This window comes from Salmo trutta, chromosome 1, assembly GCF_901001165.1.
Source record: "Salmo trutta chromosome 1, fSalTru1.1, whole genome shotgun sequence".
In the NCBI taxonomy this organism is placed as follows: Eukaryota; Metazoa; Chordata; class Actinopteri; order Salmoniformes; family Salmonidae; genus Salmo; species Salmo trutta.
In genome coordinates, this window is record NC_042957.1 from 35,537,417 (window position 1) to 35,551,526 (window position 14,110).

The 14,110-nt window shown below is 42.0% G+C and overlaps 1 protein-coding gene across 1 annotated transcript in view; it reads right to left on the reverse strand.

Annotated features, from left to right (window-relative positions):
* The window catches only part of asap2b (ArfGAP with SH3 domain, ankyrin repeat and PH domain 2b), a 50,126-nt gene that overhangs the window by 23,332 nt on the left and 12,684 nt on the right, over positions 1 to 14,110 (reverse strand). Inside the window, exons 2-6 of the mRNA XM_029754926.1 lie at positions 5,262 to 5,334; positions 3,878 to 4,023; positions 1,787 to 1,861; positions 1,398 to 1,447; positions 421 to 550 (exon numbers count right to left, since the gene is read on the reverse strand). Of these exons, the coding sequence (XP_029610786.1) occupies positions 421 to 550; positions 1,398 to 1,447; positions 1,787 to 1,861; positions 3,878 to 4,023; positions 5,262 to 5,334 (474 nt within the window). The remainder of the gene's footprint in view (positions 1 to 420; positions 551 to 1,397; positions 1,448 to 1,786; positions 1,862 to 3,877; positions 4,024 to 5,261; positions 5,335 to 14,110) is intronic.

Sequence of the window (14,110 nt, forward strand, 5' to 3'; positions counted from 1 at the left end):
TTGTTATTTTTATTTACTTTTCTGCTCTTTTTGCACACCAGTTTTTCTACTTGCACATCATCATTTGCACATCTATCACCCCAGTGTTAATTTGCTAAATTGTAATTACTTCGCTACTATGGCCTATTTATTGCCTTACCTCCTCACACCATTTACACACACTGTATATAAAAAAAATAAATAAATTATATTGTGTTATTGACTGTACGCTTGTTTATTCCATGTGTAACTCTGTGTTGTTGTTTGTGTCACACTGCTTTGCTTTATCTTGGCCAGGTCGCAGTTGTAAATGAGAACTTGTTCACAACTGGCCTACCTGGTTAAATAAAGGTGAAAGAAAAATGTAAAAAATAAATAAAAAATTATTGTGATGCCAGCGAAACCGAACTGGGACCTGACCAGTGGTACACACCCTCTCACCTCGCACATCTGGAACTGAAAGATGCGTCTCTCCTTCTCCATCTCCTCAGCGATCTCTCCGCCACTGAACTCTGTCCGTATCATTCCGTGCTGCTTAGCGTGCTCCTTCTTCTCCTTCTCTATCTTAGTGCTGCAGGGAACACAAGAGGTCACAGCGATGACGATGCTGGTGAAGCACAGCACGAATGGATTGAAGAAGGAAAAATCACTCACTAATTAACTCATAGCATGCAGCTGCACATGGTATCAATATTTACTCTCATCGGTTTATGTTAAGCGTTATTACGCCGCTCTCATTCATCAATTTGAACCACCATGGTCACTCACGTCAACCCAAAGGCTCTATGACTATGCCACAGGAGTTTGTTTGCACAAGGCATTAATCTTTAGTAAACTATTAACTCTTAAATGACCTGCTCGAGACCTCATACAGTGAACTAGAATGATCTCTACCTACGTTAAGTAACTTATAATAATCTTTCGAAACATCTCTTTCATGCCTGTCATTTTGAAAATGAAAAGATTATGTAGGGACTAGGGACATGTACCGTATAACTGCAGTAAAGTAAACCCCCTTTGTCTGTCCATACCATAGTTCATTTGACACTAAAATAACCTCAGACGGACAGAGTATTCACATACAAACAGGAAGCAAGTGCGGCTATTGTAGGCCTAGTCTCATTCTCCTAAGGGTCTGTCTGTCAGCTGTTTTAGGAATAGCAGCAGTTGACCTTTTACGAGCTTCCATTGTTTTCCCTTTATATTTGTTGTTAAACTGAACCCACATGCAACTTCATGGTGGTGGCAGCTTATGGCCCCCCCCTCTTTTCCTTGTGCTCATAAGCTATAATCATTCATTAAGGCTCAACCCACACATATCAAGTGGTGGCGCTTTTGTTTGAAACTCAAACTGCTGCAGTGGTGGCGGTAAAACGAAAGGGAGTTGTAACTTGCGAAAATAAAGTGCGCTTACTCACAGTTTAGTTTCGTAATCTTTCCAGGCTTTATCAAAAGGCTTTTTCAGATCCTGTTGAAAAGGAACATAACAGTATTATTACATGGGAGAGACATATGATATTAGTTTAAGCCGTGAATATTAAACTGTCTATAAACTGCGATTTATATTCAAGGTTAGAGGTCAGTCACATGGACTTTGCTCATGAAGTAATTTACAAGGCATTCCTTAAATGGCAAGGGATCGGAATTAGGAGGAGGATCCTGTGGCTATGTGTGTTCAAAATGACTAGCATGGGACAGGCCTACTCCTTACCTCTTGTTCTGACTGGTATGGCAAAACACATGTTCTGATTGGTTATGGTAAAACACTGTGATTGATAACATTTAATAACACATGTAGTATACCTACCCCTTTGACCCCTTTCAGGTCTCCTTTCAGTAGACTGTCTAAGGGGAAGGTAATGATGTTGTTCATGTTCTGCAACTGCAAACACAGACAGGCGGACAGACAGGCGGACAGACAGACAGACAGACGGGCGGGCAGACAGAGTTAGAGTGAAATGTGGACAACCAGTGAAGAACAAACACCACTGTAAATACAACCTAGAGTGGCTTGTGAAAGTATTCACCTCCGTTGGCATTTTTCCAATTTTGTTGCCTTTCAACCTGGAATTGAAATAGATTTTTGGGGGGTTTGTGTCATTTGATTTACACAACATGCCTAACACTTTGAAGATGCAAAATATTTTTTATTGTGAAACAAACCAAAAAATAAGACAAAAAAACTTGAGTAGGCATAACTATTCACCCCCCCAAAAGTCAATACTTTGTAGAGCCACCTTTTGCAGCAATTACAGCTGCAAGTCTCTTGGGGTATGTCTCTATAAGCTTGGCACATCTAGCCACTGGGATTCTCAATTGGATTGAGGTCTGGGCTTTGACTATGCCATTCCAAGACATTTAAACGTTTCCCCTTAAACCACTCGATTGTTGCTTTAGCAGTGTGCTTAGGGTCATTGTGCTGCTGTAAGGTGAACCTCCATCCTAATCTCAAATCTCTGGAAGACAAACAGGTTTCCCTCAATTTCCTTTTGGCGAACACCAAACATGTTTACTTATTTTTATCTTTAAGCAATGGCTTTTTTCTGGCCACTCTTCCGTAAAGCCCAGCTCTGTGGAGTGTATGGCTTAAAGTGGTCCTATGGACAGATACTCCAATCTCCGCTGTGGAGCTTTGCAGCTCCTTCAGGGTTATCTTTGGTCTCTTTGTTACCTCTCTGATTAATGCCCTCCTTGCCTGGTTCGCAAGTTTTGGGGGGGCGGCCCTCTCTTGGCAGGTTTGTTGTCATGCCATATTCTTTCAATTTTTTTTATAATGGATTTAATGGCACTCCGTGGGATGTTCAAAGTTTCTGATATTTTTTTATAACCAAACCCTGATCTGTACTTCTCCACAACTTTGTCCCTGACCTGTTTGGTGAGCTCCTTGGTCTTCATGGTGTCCCTTGCTTAGTGGTGTTGCAGACTCTGGGGCCTTTCAGAACAGGTGTATATATACTGAGATCATGTGACACTTAGATTGCACACAGGTGGACTTTATTTAACTAATTATGTGACTTCTGAAGGTAATTGGTTGCACCAGATCTTATTTAGGGGATTCATAGCAAATGCACACATACATAAGCACACACCACTTTTCAATTATTTTGGGGGGGAATTTTTTGAAACAAGTTTTTTTTCTCATTTCACTTCACCAATTTGGACTATTTTGTGTATGTCCATTACATGAAATCCAAATAAGCATCCATTTAAATTACAGGTTGTAATGCAACAAAATAGGAAAAATGCCAAGGGGGATGAATACTTTTGCAAGGCACTGTATATTTCTGTTTATTTATTTTCCCTTTTGTACTTTAACAATTTGCACATCATTACAACACTTTATATAGACATAATTTGACATCTGAAGTGTCTTTATTCTTTTGGAACTTTTGTAAGTGTGATGTTTACTGTTCATTTTTAACTGTTTTTTTTCACTTTTGTTTATTATCTATTTCACTTGCTTTGGCAATGTTAACATATGTTTCCCATGCCAATAAAGCCCCTTAAATTGAATTGAATTGACAGAGAGGCTACTCTGTTCAAGAAAGCCTAAACCCTTCACAAGTCACCCATCACAAGGTGTGAAGGAAACGCTAACAATTCACACTATGAAATTAGCAACTGAGCACTCAACCTCTTCTTTCACAAACTGTTAAAAGGAAAGTTCTGCCTGTTACATAGTCTTAAATAGGTCTAGATATCTTCAAAAGTGTACACTCCACACGCATGGTTGTGACAGGTAAAATGAAAGGGCAGATAAAAACGATGAATAAGAGAAAAACAAGGGCCACAATGGAGGTATTTGAGAGGTGGAGAGAGAAAGGAGGTAGAGACACAGTATGCGACAGTGTATAGCTCTGTGTGTGTGTGTGTGTGTGTGTGTGTGGTGGGGTCTCACCAGGTTCTTGAAGAGGGCTGTGAGCTCTTTGGTAAAGACGGCAAACTTGAGGAAGGCTGAGCCCACCTCAGGGTCCTCTCTACAGACACAGTTGTCCCCAAACTTCTCCATAGACTGGATGTACTGTTCCTCATTGTCAAAGTGGGCTGGGAAACATGCACGGCGGTCACTTGCAGTCAGTAGTCAAGTCGAACCAGAGTTTAAGTAACGGGTCATCACAACACACTTTACGTCATTAAAAAAACAATACAAGAGGCTCTACACAGACTCCCATATTCATATTATCTTCTTTGCGGGCATTTCACATCTCTGTGATGCTGTCCATGTTTCTAAGTTGACCTGACCTATAAAATGGAAAAGCCTCGTCTATGAATAATCACCAATAAGCTTGAGGAAGATAATTGACCATAGGAGTTGTCAAGACAGCACAAACAGATCCGGGACCAGGCTAATGAAGCCATTCTCACACGGCCTCTTCTTAACAATGAACAGCATGTAAGGGCGCGCGAAGTGTGTGTAACAAACTAAGAGCTTAGTTTACACAGCAGCTCCAAACCAAAGCAGGCGCTAAGGTATTCCCAGCATGTGCAGATCACCCTCGATTAGATCCATGATTACCAACTCCTGATCCGTTTCAAAAACACCCCAGGATTATGACTCAGACCTGGGACGACACTGGAAGGTCTGTGGACTGGGTTAAGGGTGGAGAGGGCCAGTCATGGAGAGAAAAGGCCTGGGTCTAGGGACGCTTAATATACCGTATTATAGGAAGGACTGGAGTTACATGAGCAACACCTCTGTTCCTTTGGCCTGCTGGGACAGGTGTGTGGAATGGGAGGAATGTGGAGAGGTGATATCACTCTCATTCTCTGCCTCACTCTCTCTTTCAAGGTTACACTTCACCCTTCAAGGTTACACTTCACCTTCAATTTCCAGGTGGCGTGTGAAGGCCCCCAAATCAAGATCCAGATCCTCTGAGATCAAAATGTTCAATGGTAGGTGAAACACTGCAATCGCTCCAATCTGTGTCAGTGTCAATACAGTAAAGTCTATTGTAGTTTAAGAAGCATTGAGAGGTTAATGAAAACAAGAGGGTGCTGCACCAAACACTGAATAGTACAAGAGATTACTGTGTAATCTCTTGAGATATACCAACATGCTGCACAACTAAAAAGTACTGAGGTTAGCACGTAAACAAAAAGGTGTGAAACTTGAGTGGGTGTGGTGATATAGATGGTATAGCAGTATACAGTATATGGAAAGTGTATACCAGGACTGACTCACTGTACTGTAATGTATAATACTATAGGCCTGGCCTACTATACTGTAAAGCACAGTGCTGTACTGTTCTGTACTATGCTGTGTTGCGTTGTGCTGTACTCACCCAGGCCAGAGTTGTTTATGGCCTTGACAGACTTCTTGATCTTGGAAAGTACTCCTCGGTCTACGTCTAGAGCCTAGGGGAGAGCGCACAAAGGGGAAGATCAGTAAGGCAGATATAGAGAAAGAGCTACTGTCACTGCTCTATTTCCCTCTATACAGTATCCCTCTCTTCTATCTCCCAGCCCACACACAAACACACACACACACACACACACACACACACACAATTCATAGCCCAGCCCTTAGTCACTATAAGGTTGAATTTCCTTGAGATTAGAGAAGTATGGCCATGCTGCCCTGAGCCCAGCCCTACTGTTTAGACAGTAACAACACAGATATGGCAATGTGCCAGCCAAGCCCACACCTGCCTGCTCAACCCTAGTACTAATGCTATAGTGGCAGGCAGCCACTCTGTGTGTGTCCAATGGCACCATATTCTCCATGTAGTGCACTACTTTTGATCAGGGCCCATAGGGCTCTGGTTAAACGTAGTGCACTCTATAGGGAATATAGGGTGCCATTTGGGACGCAGGCTCTGATATGAAGCTCAGAAACCTTAGAGAGGCTGTAGAAACAAAGGAAATGCTTTGTGGGAAAACCGCACTTAGGAACTGTGGAGATCAGGTGGTACAGTACTATAATGGCCTATTGAAGTATAATATAGAAACACATTAATTAGGTAGATGAGCTCATTCAACTGCTAGGGCTGTCCCCGACAAAAAATAAATCTTGATCGACCAAGAGTCGTTCTGTTCTTTCGACCAATCGATTGGTTGAAATGTTGAAACGTATTTTCCATATATAGACAGACACAACTTAGTGTGTTTGAATAAAAACAACTCCATACAGTGGCTTGTGAAAGTATTCAACCCCCTTGGCATTTTTCCTATTTTGTTGCTTTACAACCTGGAATTTAAATAGATTTTGGGGGGGTTTGTATCATTTGATTTACACAACATGCCTACCACTTTGAAGATGCAAAATAAAAAAAAAGTGAAACAAACAAGAAATAAGACAAAAAAACATAACTTGAGCGGGCATAACTATTCACCCCCCCAAAGTCAATACTTGGTAGAGCCACCTTTTGCAGCAATTACAGCAGCAAGTCTCTTGGGGTATGTCTCTATAAACTTGGCACATCTAGCCACTGGGATTTTTGCCCATTCTTCAAGGCAAAACTGCTCCAGCTCCTTCAAGTTGGATGGGTTCCGCTGGTGTACAGCAATCTTTAAGTCATACCACAGATTCTCAATTGGATTGAGGTCTGGGCTTTGACTAGGCCATTCCAAGACATTTAAATGTTTCCCCTTAAACCACTCGAGTATTGCTTTAGCAGTATGCTTAGGGTCATTGTTCTGCTGTAAGGAGAACCTCCGTCCCAGTCTCAAATCTCTGGAAGACTGAAACAGGTTTCCCTCAAGAATTTCCCTGCATTTAGCGCCATCCATCATTCCTTCAACTCTGACCAGTTTCCCAGTCCCTGCCGATGAAGAACATCCCCTAAGCATGATGCTGCCACCACCATGCTTCACTGTGGCGATGGTATTCTCGGGGTGATGAGAGGTGTTGGTTTTGCGCCAGACATAGCGTTTTCCTTGATGGCCAAAATGCTACATTTTTGTCTCATCTGACCAGAGTACCTTCTTCCATATGTTTGGGGAGTCTCCCACATGCCTTTTGGGCGAATACCAAACATGTCTGCTTATTTTTGTTCTTTAAGCAATGGCTTTTTTTCTGGCTACTCTTCCGTAAAGCCCAGCTCTGTGGAGTGTACGGCTTAAAGTGGTCCTATGGACAGATACTCCAATCTCCGCTGTGGAGCTTTGCAGCTCCTTCAGGGTTATCTTTGGTTTCTTTGTTGCCTCTCTGATTAATGCCCTCCTTGCCTGGTCTGTGAGTTTTGGTGGGCGGCCCTCTCATGGCAGGTTTATTGTGGAGCCATATTCTTTCCATTTTTTAATAATGGATTAATGGTGCTCCGTGGGATGTTCAAAGATTCTGATATTTTTTTTATAACCCAACCCTGATCTGTACTTCTCCACAACTTTGTCCCTGACCTGTTTGGCGAGCTCCTTGGTCTTCATAGCGCCGCTTGCTTGGTGGTGCCTCTTGCTTAGTGGTGTTGCAGACTCTGGGGCCTTTCAGAACAGGTGTATATATACTGAGATCATGTGACTGATCATGTGACACTTAAATTGCACACAGGTGGACGTTATTTAACTAATTATGTGACTTCTGAAGGTAATTGGTTGCACCAGATCTTATTTAGGGGCTTCATAGCAAAGGAGGTGAATACATATGCACGCACCACTTTTCCGGTTTTTATTTTTTGAATTTTTTGAAATCCAAATGAAATCCAAATAAAAATCAATTTAAATGACAGGTTGTAATGCAACAAAACACAAAAAACGCCAAGGGGATGAATACTTTTGCAAGGCACAGTATGCACTGAGCTTGTCTGATGCTTTAAGTACAAGGTTTTATTAAATAATAAAGACACACAAATTATTTAAGAAAGAGCCTGATGGTCACAATGTCATAAAAAATATGACAGCGAGTGTCTGTGTGACTGGCTCGCTCCCCACTGCAGCGAAAAGGCACCACAGCCCAGCAAGTGTTTATTGCGCTGTCCGTGCTGAAGCTGCCACATAATTTCAGCCATTTAGTTTCTTACTTCTTTCTGACTGAAAATATGTTTTTTTTGTTAACGAAAAACATTCCATATTCCCTCAACCCTTGCTCTCTTTATGTCAAACATAAACATCGCATGCATGTGACCAATTGGGCCTAAAGCCTATAGCCTATCAAAATCACATCAATAAATTGGTTACGACAAACTCCGAACACAGTAATGTTGACAGCAAAATGGATTCGGAGGACGTGAAAAATGGTTACTGGTTGCTCAGGAGGGAAAGGGGATGTCAGATGTGTGGAATACATTTTACTTAGTTGTGGAAACCACTGGAGATCACGAAAAAGGAAGGTATAGGAGCAAGCATTGCGTGAGTATTATGTGTGCCAAACAGGTGCTGTTAGATCACAATATTATTTTTCGGACCATTTGGAACATTGTAAACGACACTAAATAAACAAGTGTTCCAGAGAATCTGTTCTAACGGAAAAAATATATACACAGTTGAAGTCGGAAGTTTACATACACCTTAGTCAAATACATTTAAACTCAAATTTTCACAATTCATGACATTTAATCCTAGTAACAATTCCCTGTCTTAGGTCAGTTAGGATCACCACTTTATTTTAAGAATGTGAAATGTCAGAATAATAGTAGAGAGAATGATTTATTACAGCTTTTATTTCTTTCATCACATTCCCAGTGGGTCAGAAGTTTACATACACTCAATTAGTATTTGGTAGCATTGCCTTTAAATTGTTTAACTTGGGTCAAATGTTTTGGGTAGCCTTCCACAAGCTTCCCACAATAAGTTGGGTGACTTTTGTCCCATTCCTCCTGTCAGAGCTGGTGAAACTGAGTCAGATTTGTAGGCCTTCTTGCTCACACATGCTTTTTCAGTTCTATATGTTCTATATGATTGAGGTCAGGGCTTTGTGATGCCACTCCAATACCTTGACTTTGTTGTCCTTAAGCCATTTTGCCACAACTTTGGAAGTATGCTTGGGGTCATTGTCCATTTGGAAGACCCATTTGCGACCAAGCTTTAACTTCCTGACTGATGTCTTGAGATGTTGCTTCAATATATCCACCATTTTCTCATGATGCCATCTAGTGCACCAGTCCCTCCTGCAGCAAAGCACCCACACAACATGATGCTGCCACCGCCGTGCTTCACGGTTGGGATGGTGTTCTTCAGCTTGCAAGCCTCCCCCTTTTTCCTCCAAACATAACGATAGTGATTATGGCCAAACAGTTATATTTTTGTTTCATCAGACCAGAGGACACAAATTTGTGGAGTGGTTGAAAAACGAGTTTTTGTGACTCCAACCTAAGTGTATGTAAACTTCCGACTTCAATTGTATAAAGCCTTTATTACAGCAAACTAAAAACAGTTGCATGCTTTCGTGAATTGTGGCTTGTTTATTGTTTAGGCTAATTATTCAAAGCTCCCTTTGTTAATTCATTTTAAAACTAAAATGCTTGATTGCATTTCAAAGCATGAATGTATCGTATGCTGTGTAACGGCATGAACGAATGAATGATTGATTGTTACAGTAGCATATATATTGACATATAGGCCTAAGTAAGTTACAGTATTAAGACTTAACAGGAGGCGCTTGTGACGGAAGCCTGGAGGTTTCTTTTCTAGGTGTGAAGATATTCCAGGCGATAACAGGGCTGATAACTGATAACTCGAGCTTGGTTTACCAAGTTTCTAAACCATCTTTGGTATAATATTAGAATTGAGGAAGTCTGATCATAATCATTAGGATGTTTTAGCAATTCCGCAGTAGACGTCCTAAATGTCCCCCAGCCTTCAGATGTGAGCTAAACAGTGCACTTGCACTTGAGATGCGTTTTAAGGCTATGGATGCGAAAGTGAACAAATCATTTCGATCTATTAACAGGAAGGGTTATATTAAATAGGCACAATATTTTTTACTGGTGCATTTGGCAATATTCAATTCATATGCACAAAGCATATGAACAAAAGCATTCACTTACAGCATATAACTGGATAAGAGCGTCTACTAAATGACTTAAATGTTAAATGTTAAATATAACACTATAGTACCCTCCAAACTCGTCATTAAGCTCGAGACCCTGGGTCTCGACCCCGCCCTGTGCAACTGGGTCCTGGACTTTCTGACGGGCCGCCCCCAGGTGGTTAGGGTAGGAAACAACATCTCCACCCCGCTGATCTTGAACACTGGGGCCCCACAAGGGTGCGTTCTAAGCCCTCTCCTGTACTCCCTGTTCACCCATGACTGCGTGGCCATGCACGCCTCCAACTCAATCATCAAGTTTGCAGACAATACTACGGTGATAGGCTTGATTACCAACAACGACGAGACGGCCTACAGAGAGGAAGTGAGGGCCCTCGGAGTGTGGTGTCAGGAAAATAACCTCACACTCTACGTCAACAAAACAAAGGTGATGATCGTGGACTTCAGGAAACAGCAGAGGGAGCACCCCCCTATCCACATCGACAGTAGTGGAGAAGGTGGAAAGTTTTAAGTTCCTCGGCGTACACATCACGGACAAACTGAAAAGGTCCACCCACACAGACAGCATGGTGAAGAAGGCGCAACAGCGCATCTAAAAACACAGCTTGCCACCTAAAAACACTGACAAACTTGTACTGGTGCACAATCGAGAGCATCCTGTCGGGCTGTATCACCGCCTGGTACGGCAACTGCTCCGACCAGAACCGTAAGGCTCTCCAGAGGGTAGTGAGGTCTGCACAACGCATCACCGGGGGTAAACTACCTGCCCTCCAGGACACCTACACCACCCGATGTCACAGGAAGGCCAAAAAGATCATCTAGAACAACAACCACCCAAGACACTGCCTGTTCACCCCGCTATCATCCAGAAGGCGAGGTCAGTACAGGTGCATCAAAGCTGGGACCGAGAGACTGAAAAACAGCTTCACTAGCCACTTTAAACAATGGCACTTTATATAATGTTTACATAACCTACATTACTCATCTTATATGTATATACTGTACTCTATACCATCTACTGCATCTTGCCTATGCCGTTCGGCCATCGATCATCCATATATTTATATGTACATATTCTTATTCATTCCTTTACACTTGTGTATATTAGGTAGTTGTTGTGAAATTGATAGATTACTTGTTAGATATTACTGCACGGTCGGAAGTAGAAGCACAAGCATTTCGCTACACTCGCATTAACATCTGCTAACCATGTGTATGTGACAAATAAAATTTGATTTGATTTGAAAGTTGATACATGTTGGCCCTTCATATATCGGCTATGCACAGTACTTTGTTCAATTTATCAAATCAGTTATTATATCCGTGCTGAAATCGTGAACAACACCTGTCAAACTTCTCTCACAACACAGGAATTACGATTCACATGGGACTAGTATTATCAGAGAACCTTGGAGTTCTCCAAACAGTAGGTTATTCTGGCTAGATTTTTTAAACTCCTGTCATGTATAAATTACTGCCATGGCAAATTTGGATGGGTCTAAAATTATGGATGTAGTGTTTTGTGTTTGTGCACATAATTACATTACCCGACCTCCCCTAGCAAAACTAATCCCGTTCGAATAGGGCTTAAGGCAAGGGCTGTTTCCTCGTCTCTGCTGCTGCTGCCTCCACCGCATTGTTCTCAATCCCAATATGCTGGTTAACTTTTCTATTATGCACATAGCAACATAAGGAAAGGCGCCAATTCCACGGCGCACTGAATATTATGTTTTAGAGCCCGGACAGCGACCACATCCAAGGCGTGAGAAAGCACATTTGTTATCAAATAATATTATATTTATTTGTGTTGCACCATTATTTTTTACATAATATAACAATATACAATTTCAGCATCACATGTCTTAGAGTGATGGACTGTGCCATCCCTGTGGCCTCCGCAATGGATTAGACCAATGAGACAGCGCGAATCAGACAAGTGTCTTGTGCACCATGAAAAACAAATGGTGACTGCTCGACTAAAGAAATCTCGGTCGACCAACAGCCTATCGACCAAACAATCGACCAGTCAACGAAATGGGGTCAGCCCTACAACTGACACATTTTGTCATTCCTGTGTGAATTTATATGTACAGTAATTACTAAGTTATATATTCTTGGATGGATACACAAACAACATGAGAGGGCCTTTTATAAACCAGAATAAAGAAGGGGATATTCCCAGTTTCCAACAGTTCAGTTCTCACAGTAAGGATAGCATTCTCCCCTTCAATTGGCCATTTTCAAGGTTCAGTTCCTCCTCTCAATGCCATTTGCTCATCATTTTAAAGAGGCGTATCATGAGCCAATGTCCTAGATGAATCACTGGACCAACTCTAAATTCTGATGACTGTGTATCCTGGGGACACTCAAATCCGCTCATGAAGCTAAACATGTAGCCTACAGTCATCATCACATGTAGCTTCGGTTGACTCTACCTCTGAGTCACAGCACAATCACAGTAGCAGTGCAGGTGGGTGTCTGGAGGCACTCAACTGACAGACCTGATGAGACTGCTGTGTCGAAAGCATCTCCTTGAATGAATGTCTTAGACCCTCTGTACACTATCATGCAGACCCAAACCAAATTCTGCTGGCTCTGATATTTTTTACTCCACATTGCCGGTTCTAGAAACTATGGTGGAAGAGTAACCAGGTTAGCTCAGTACAGTTTGGTTTGCCTCAGTTGAACTCAGTAGTGTAAAAATCACTTTAAAAGGGTCAACTTACAGAACCAGTCAAAAGTTTGGACACACCGACTCATTCAAGGGTTTTTGTTTATTTTTTACTATTTTATACATTGTCGAATAATATTGAAGACATCAAAACTATGAAATAACACATATGGAATCATGTAGTAACCTAAAAAGTGTTCAACAAATCAAAATATATTTTATTTTTTAGATTCTTCAAAGTAGCCGCCCTTTGCCTTGATGACAGCTTTGCACACTCTTGGCATTCTCTCAACCAGCTTCACCTGGAATGTTTTTCCAACAGTCCTGAAGGAGTTCCCATATATGCTGAACAATTGTTGGCTGCTGTTCCTTCACTCAGCGGTCCAACTCATGGCAAGAGCTTTGCACACTCTTGACATTCTCTCAACCAGCTTCACCTGGACTGCTTTTCCAACAGTCCAACAGAAGTTCCCACATATGCTGCTTTTCCTTCACTCTGCGGTCCAACTCATTCCAAACCATCTCAATTGGGTTGAGGTCAGGTGATTGAGGAGGCCAGGTCATCTGATGCAGCACTTCATCACTCTCCCTCCTGGTCAAATAGACCTTACACAGCCTGGGGGTGTGTTGGGTCATTGTCCTGTTGAAAAACAAATGATAGTCCAACAATGTGCAAACCAGATGGGATGGTGTATCACTGCAGAATGCTGTGGTAGCCATACTGGTTAAGTGTGCCTTGAATTCTAAATAAATCACTGACAGTGTCACCAGCAAAGCACCCCCACACATCACACCTCCTCCTCCTCCATGCTTCACGGTGGGAACCACAAATGCGGAGATCATCCATTCACCTACTCTGTGCCTCACAAAGACAATGCGGTTGGAACCAAAAATCTCAAATTTTGACTCAATGGACCAAAGGACAGATTTCCACCGGTCTAATGTCCATTGCTCGTGTTTATTGACCCAAGCAAGTCTCTTCTTATTATTGGTGTCCTTTAGTAGTGGTTTCTTTGCAGCAATTCGACCATGAAGGTCTGATTCACACAGTCTCCTCTGAACAGTTGATGTTGAGATGTGTCTGTTACTTGAACTCTGTGAAGCATTTATTTGGACTGCAATCTCTGAGGCTGGTAACTCTAATACATGTATCCTCTGCAGCAGAGGTAACTCTGAGGCTTCCTTTCCTGTGGTGGTCCCCATGAGAGCCAGTTTCATCATAGCGCTTGATGGTCTTTGCGATTGCACTTCAAGAAACTTTCCAAGTTCTTGACACTTTCCGGATTGACTGACCTTCATGTCTTAAAGTAATGATGGACTGTCATTTTTCTTTGCTTATTTGAGCTGTTATCTGCTATCTTCTGTATACCCCACCTACCTTGTCACAACACAACTGATAGGCTCAAATGCATTAAAAAGGAAAGATATTCCACAAATTAACAAGGCACACCTGTTAATTGAAATGCATTCCAGGTGACTACCTCATGAAGCTGGTTGAGAGAATGCCAAGAGTGTGCAAAGCTGTCATCAAGGCAAGG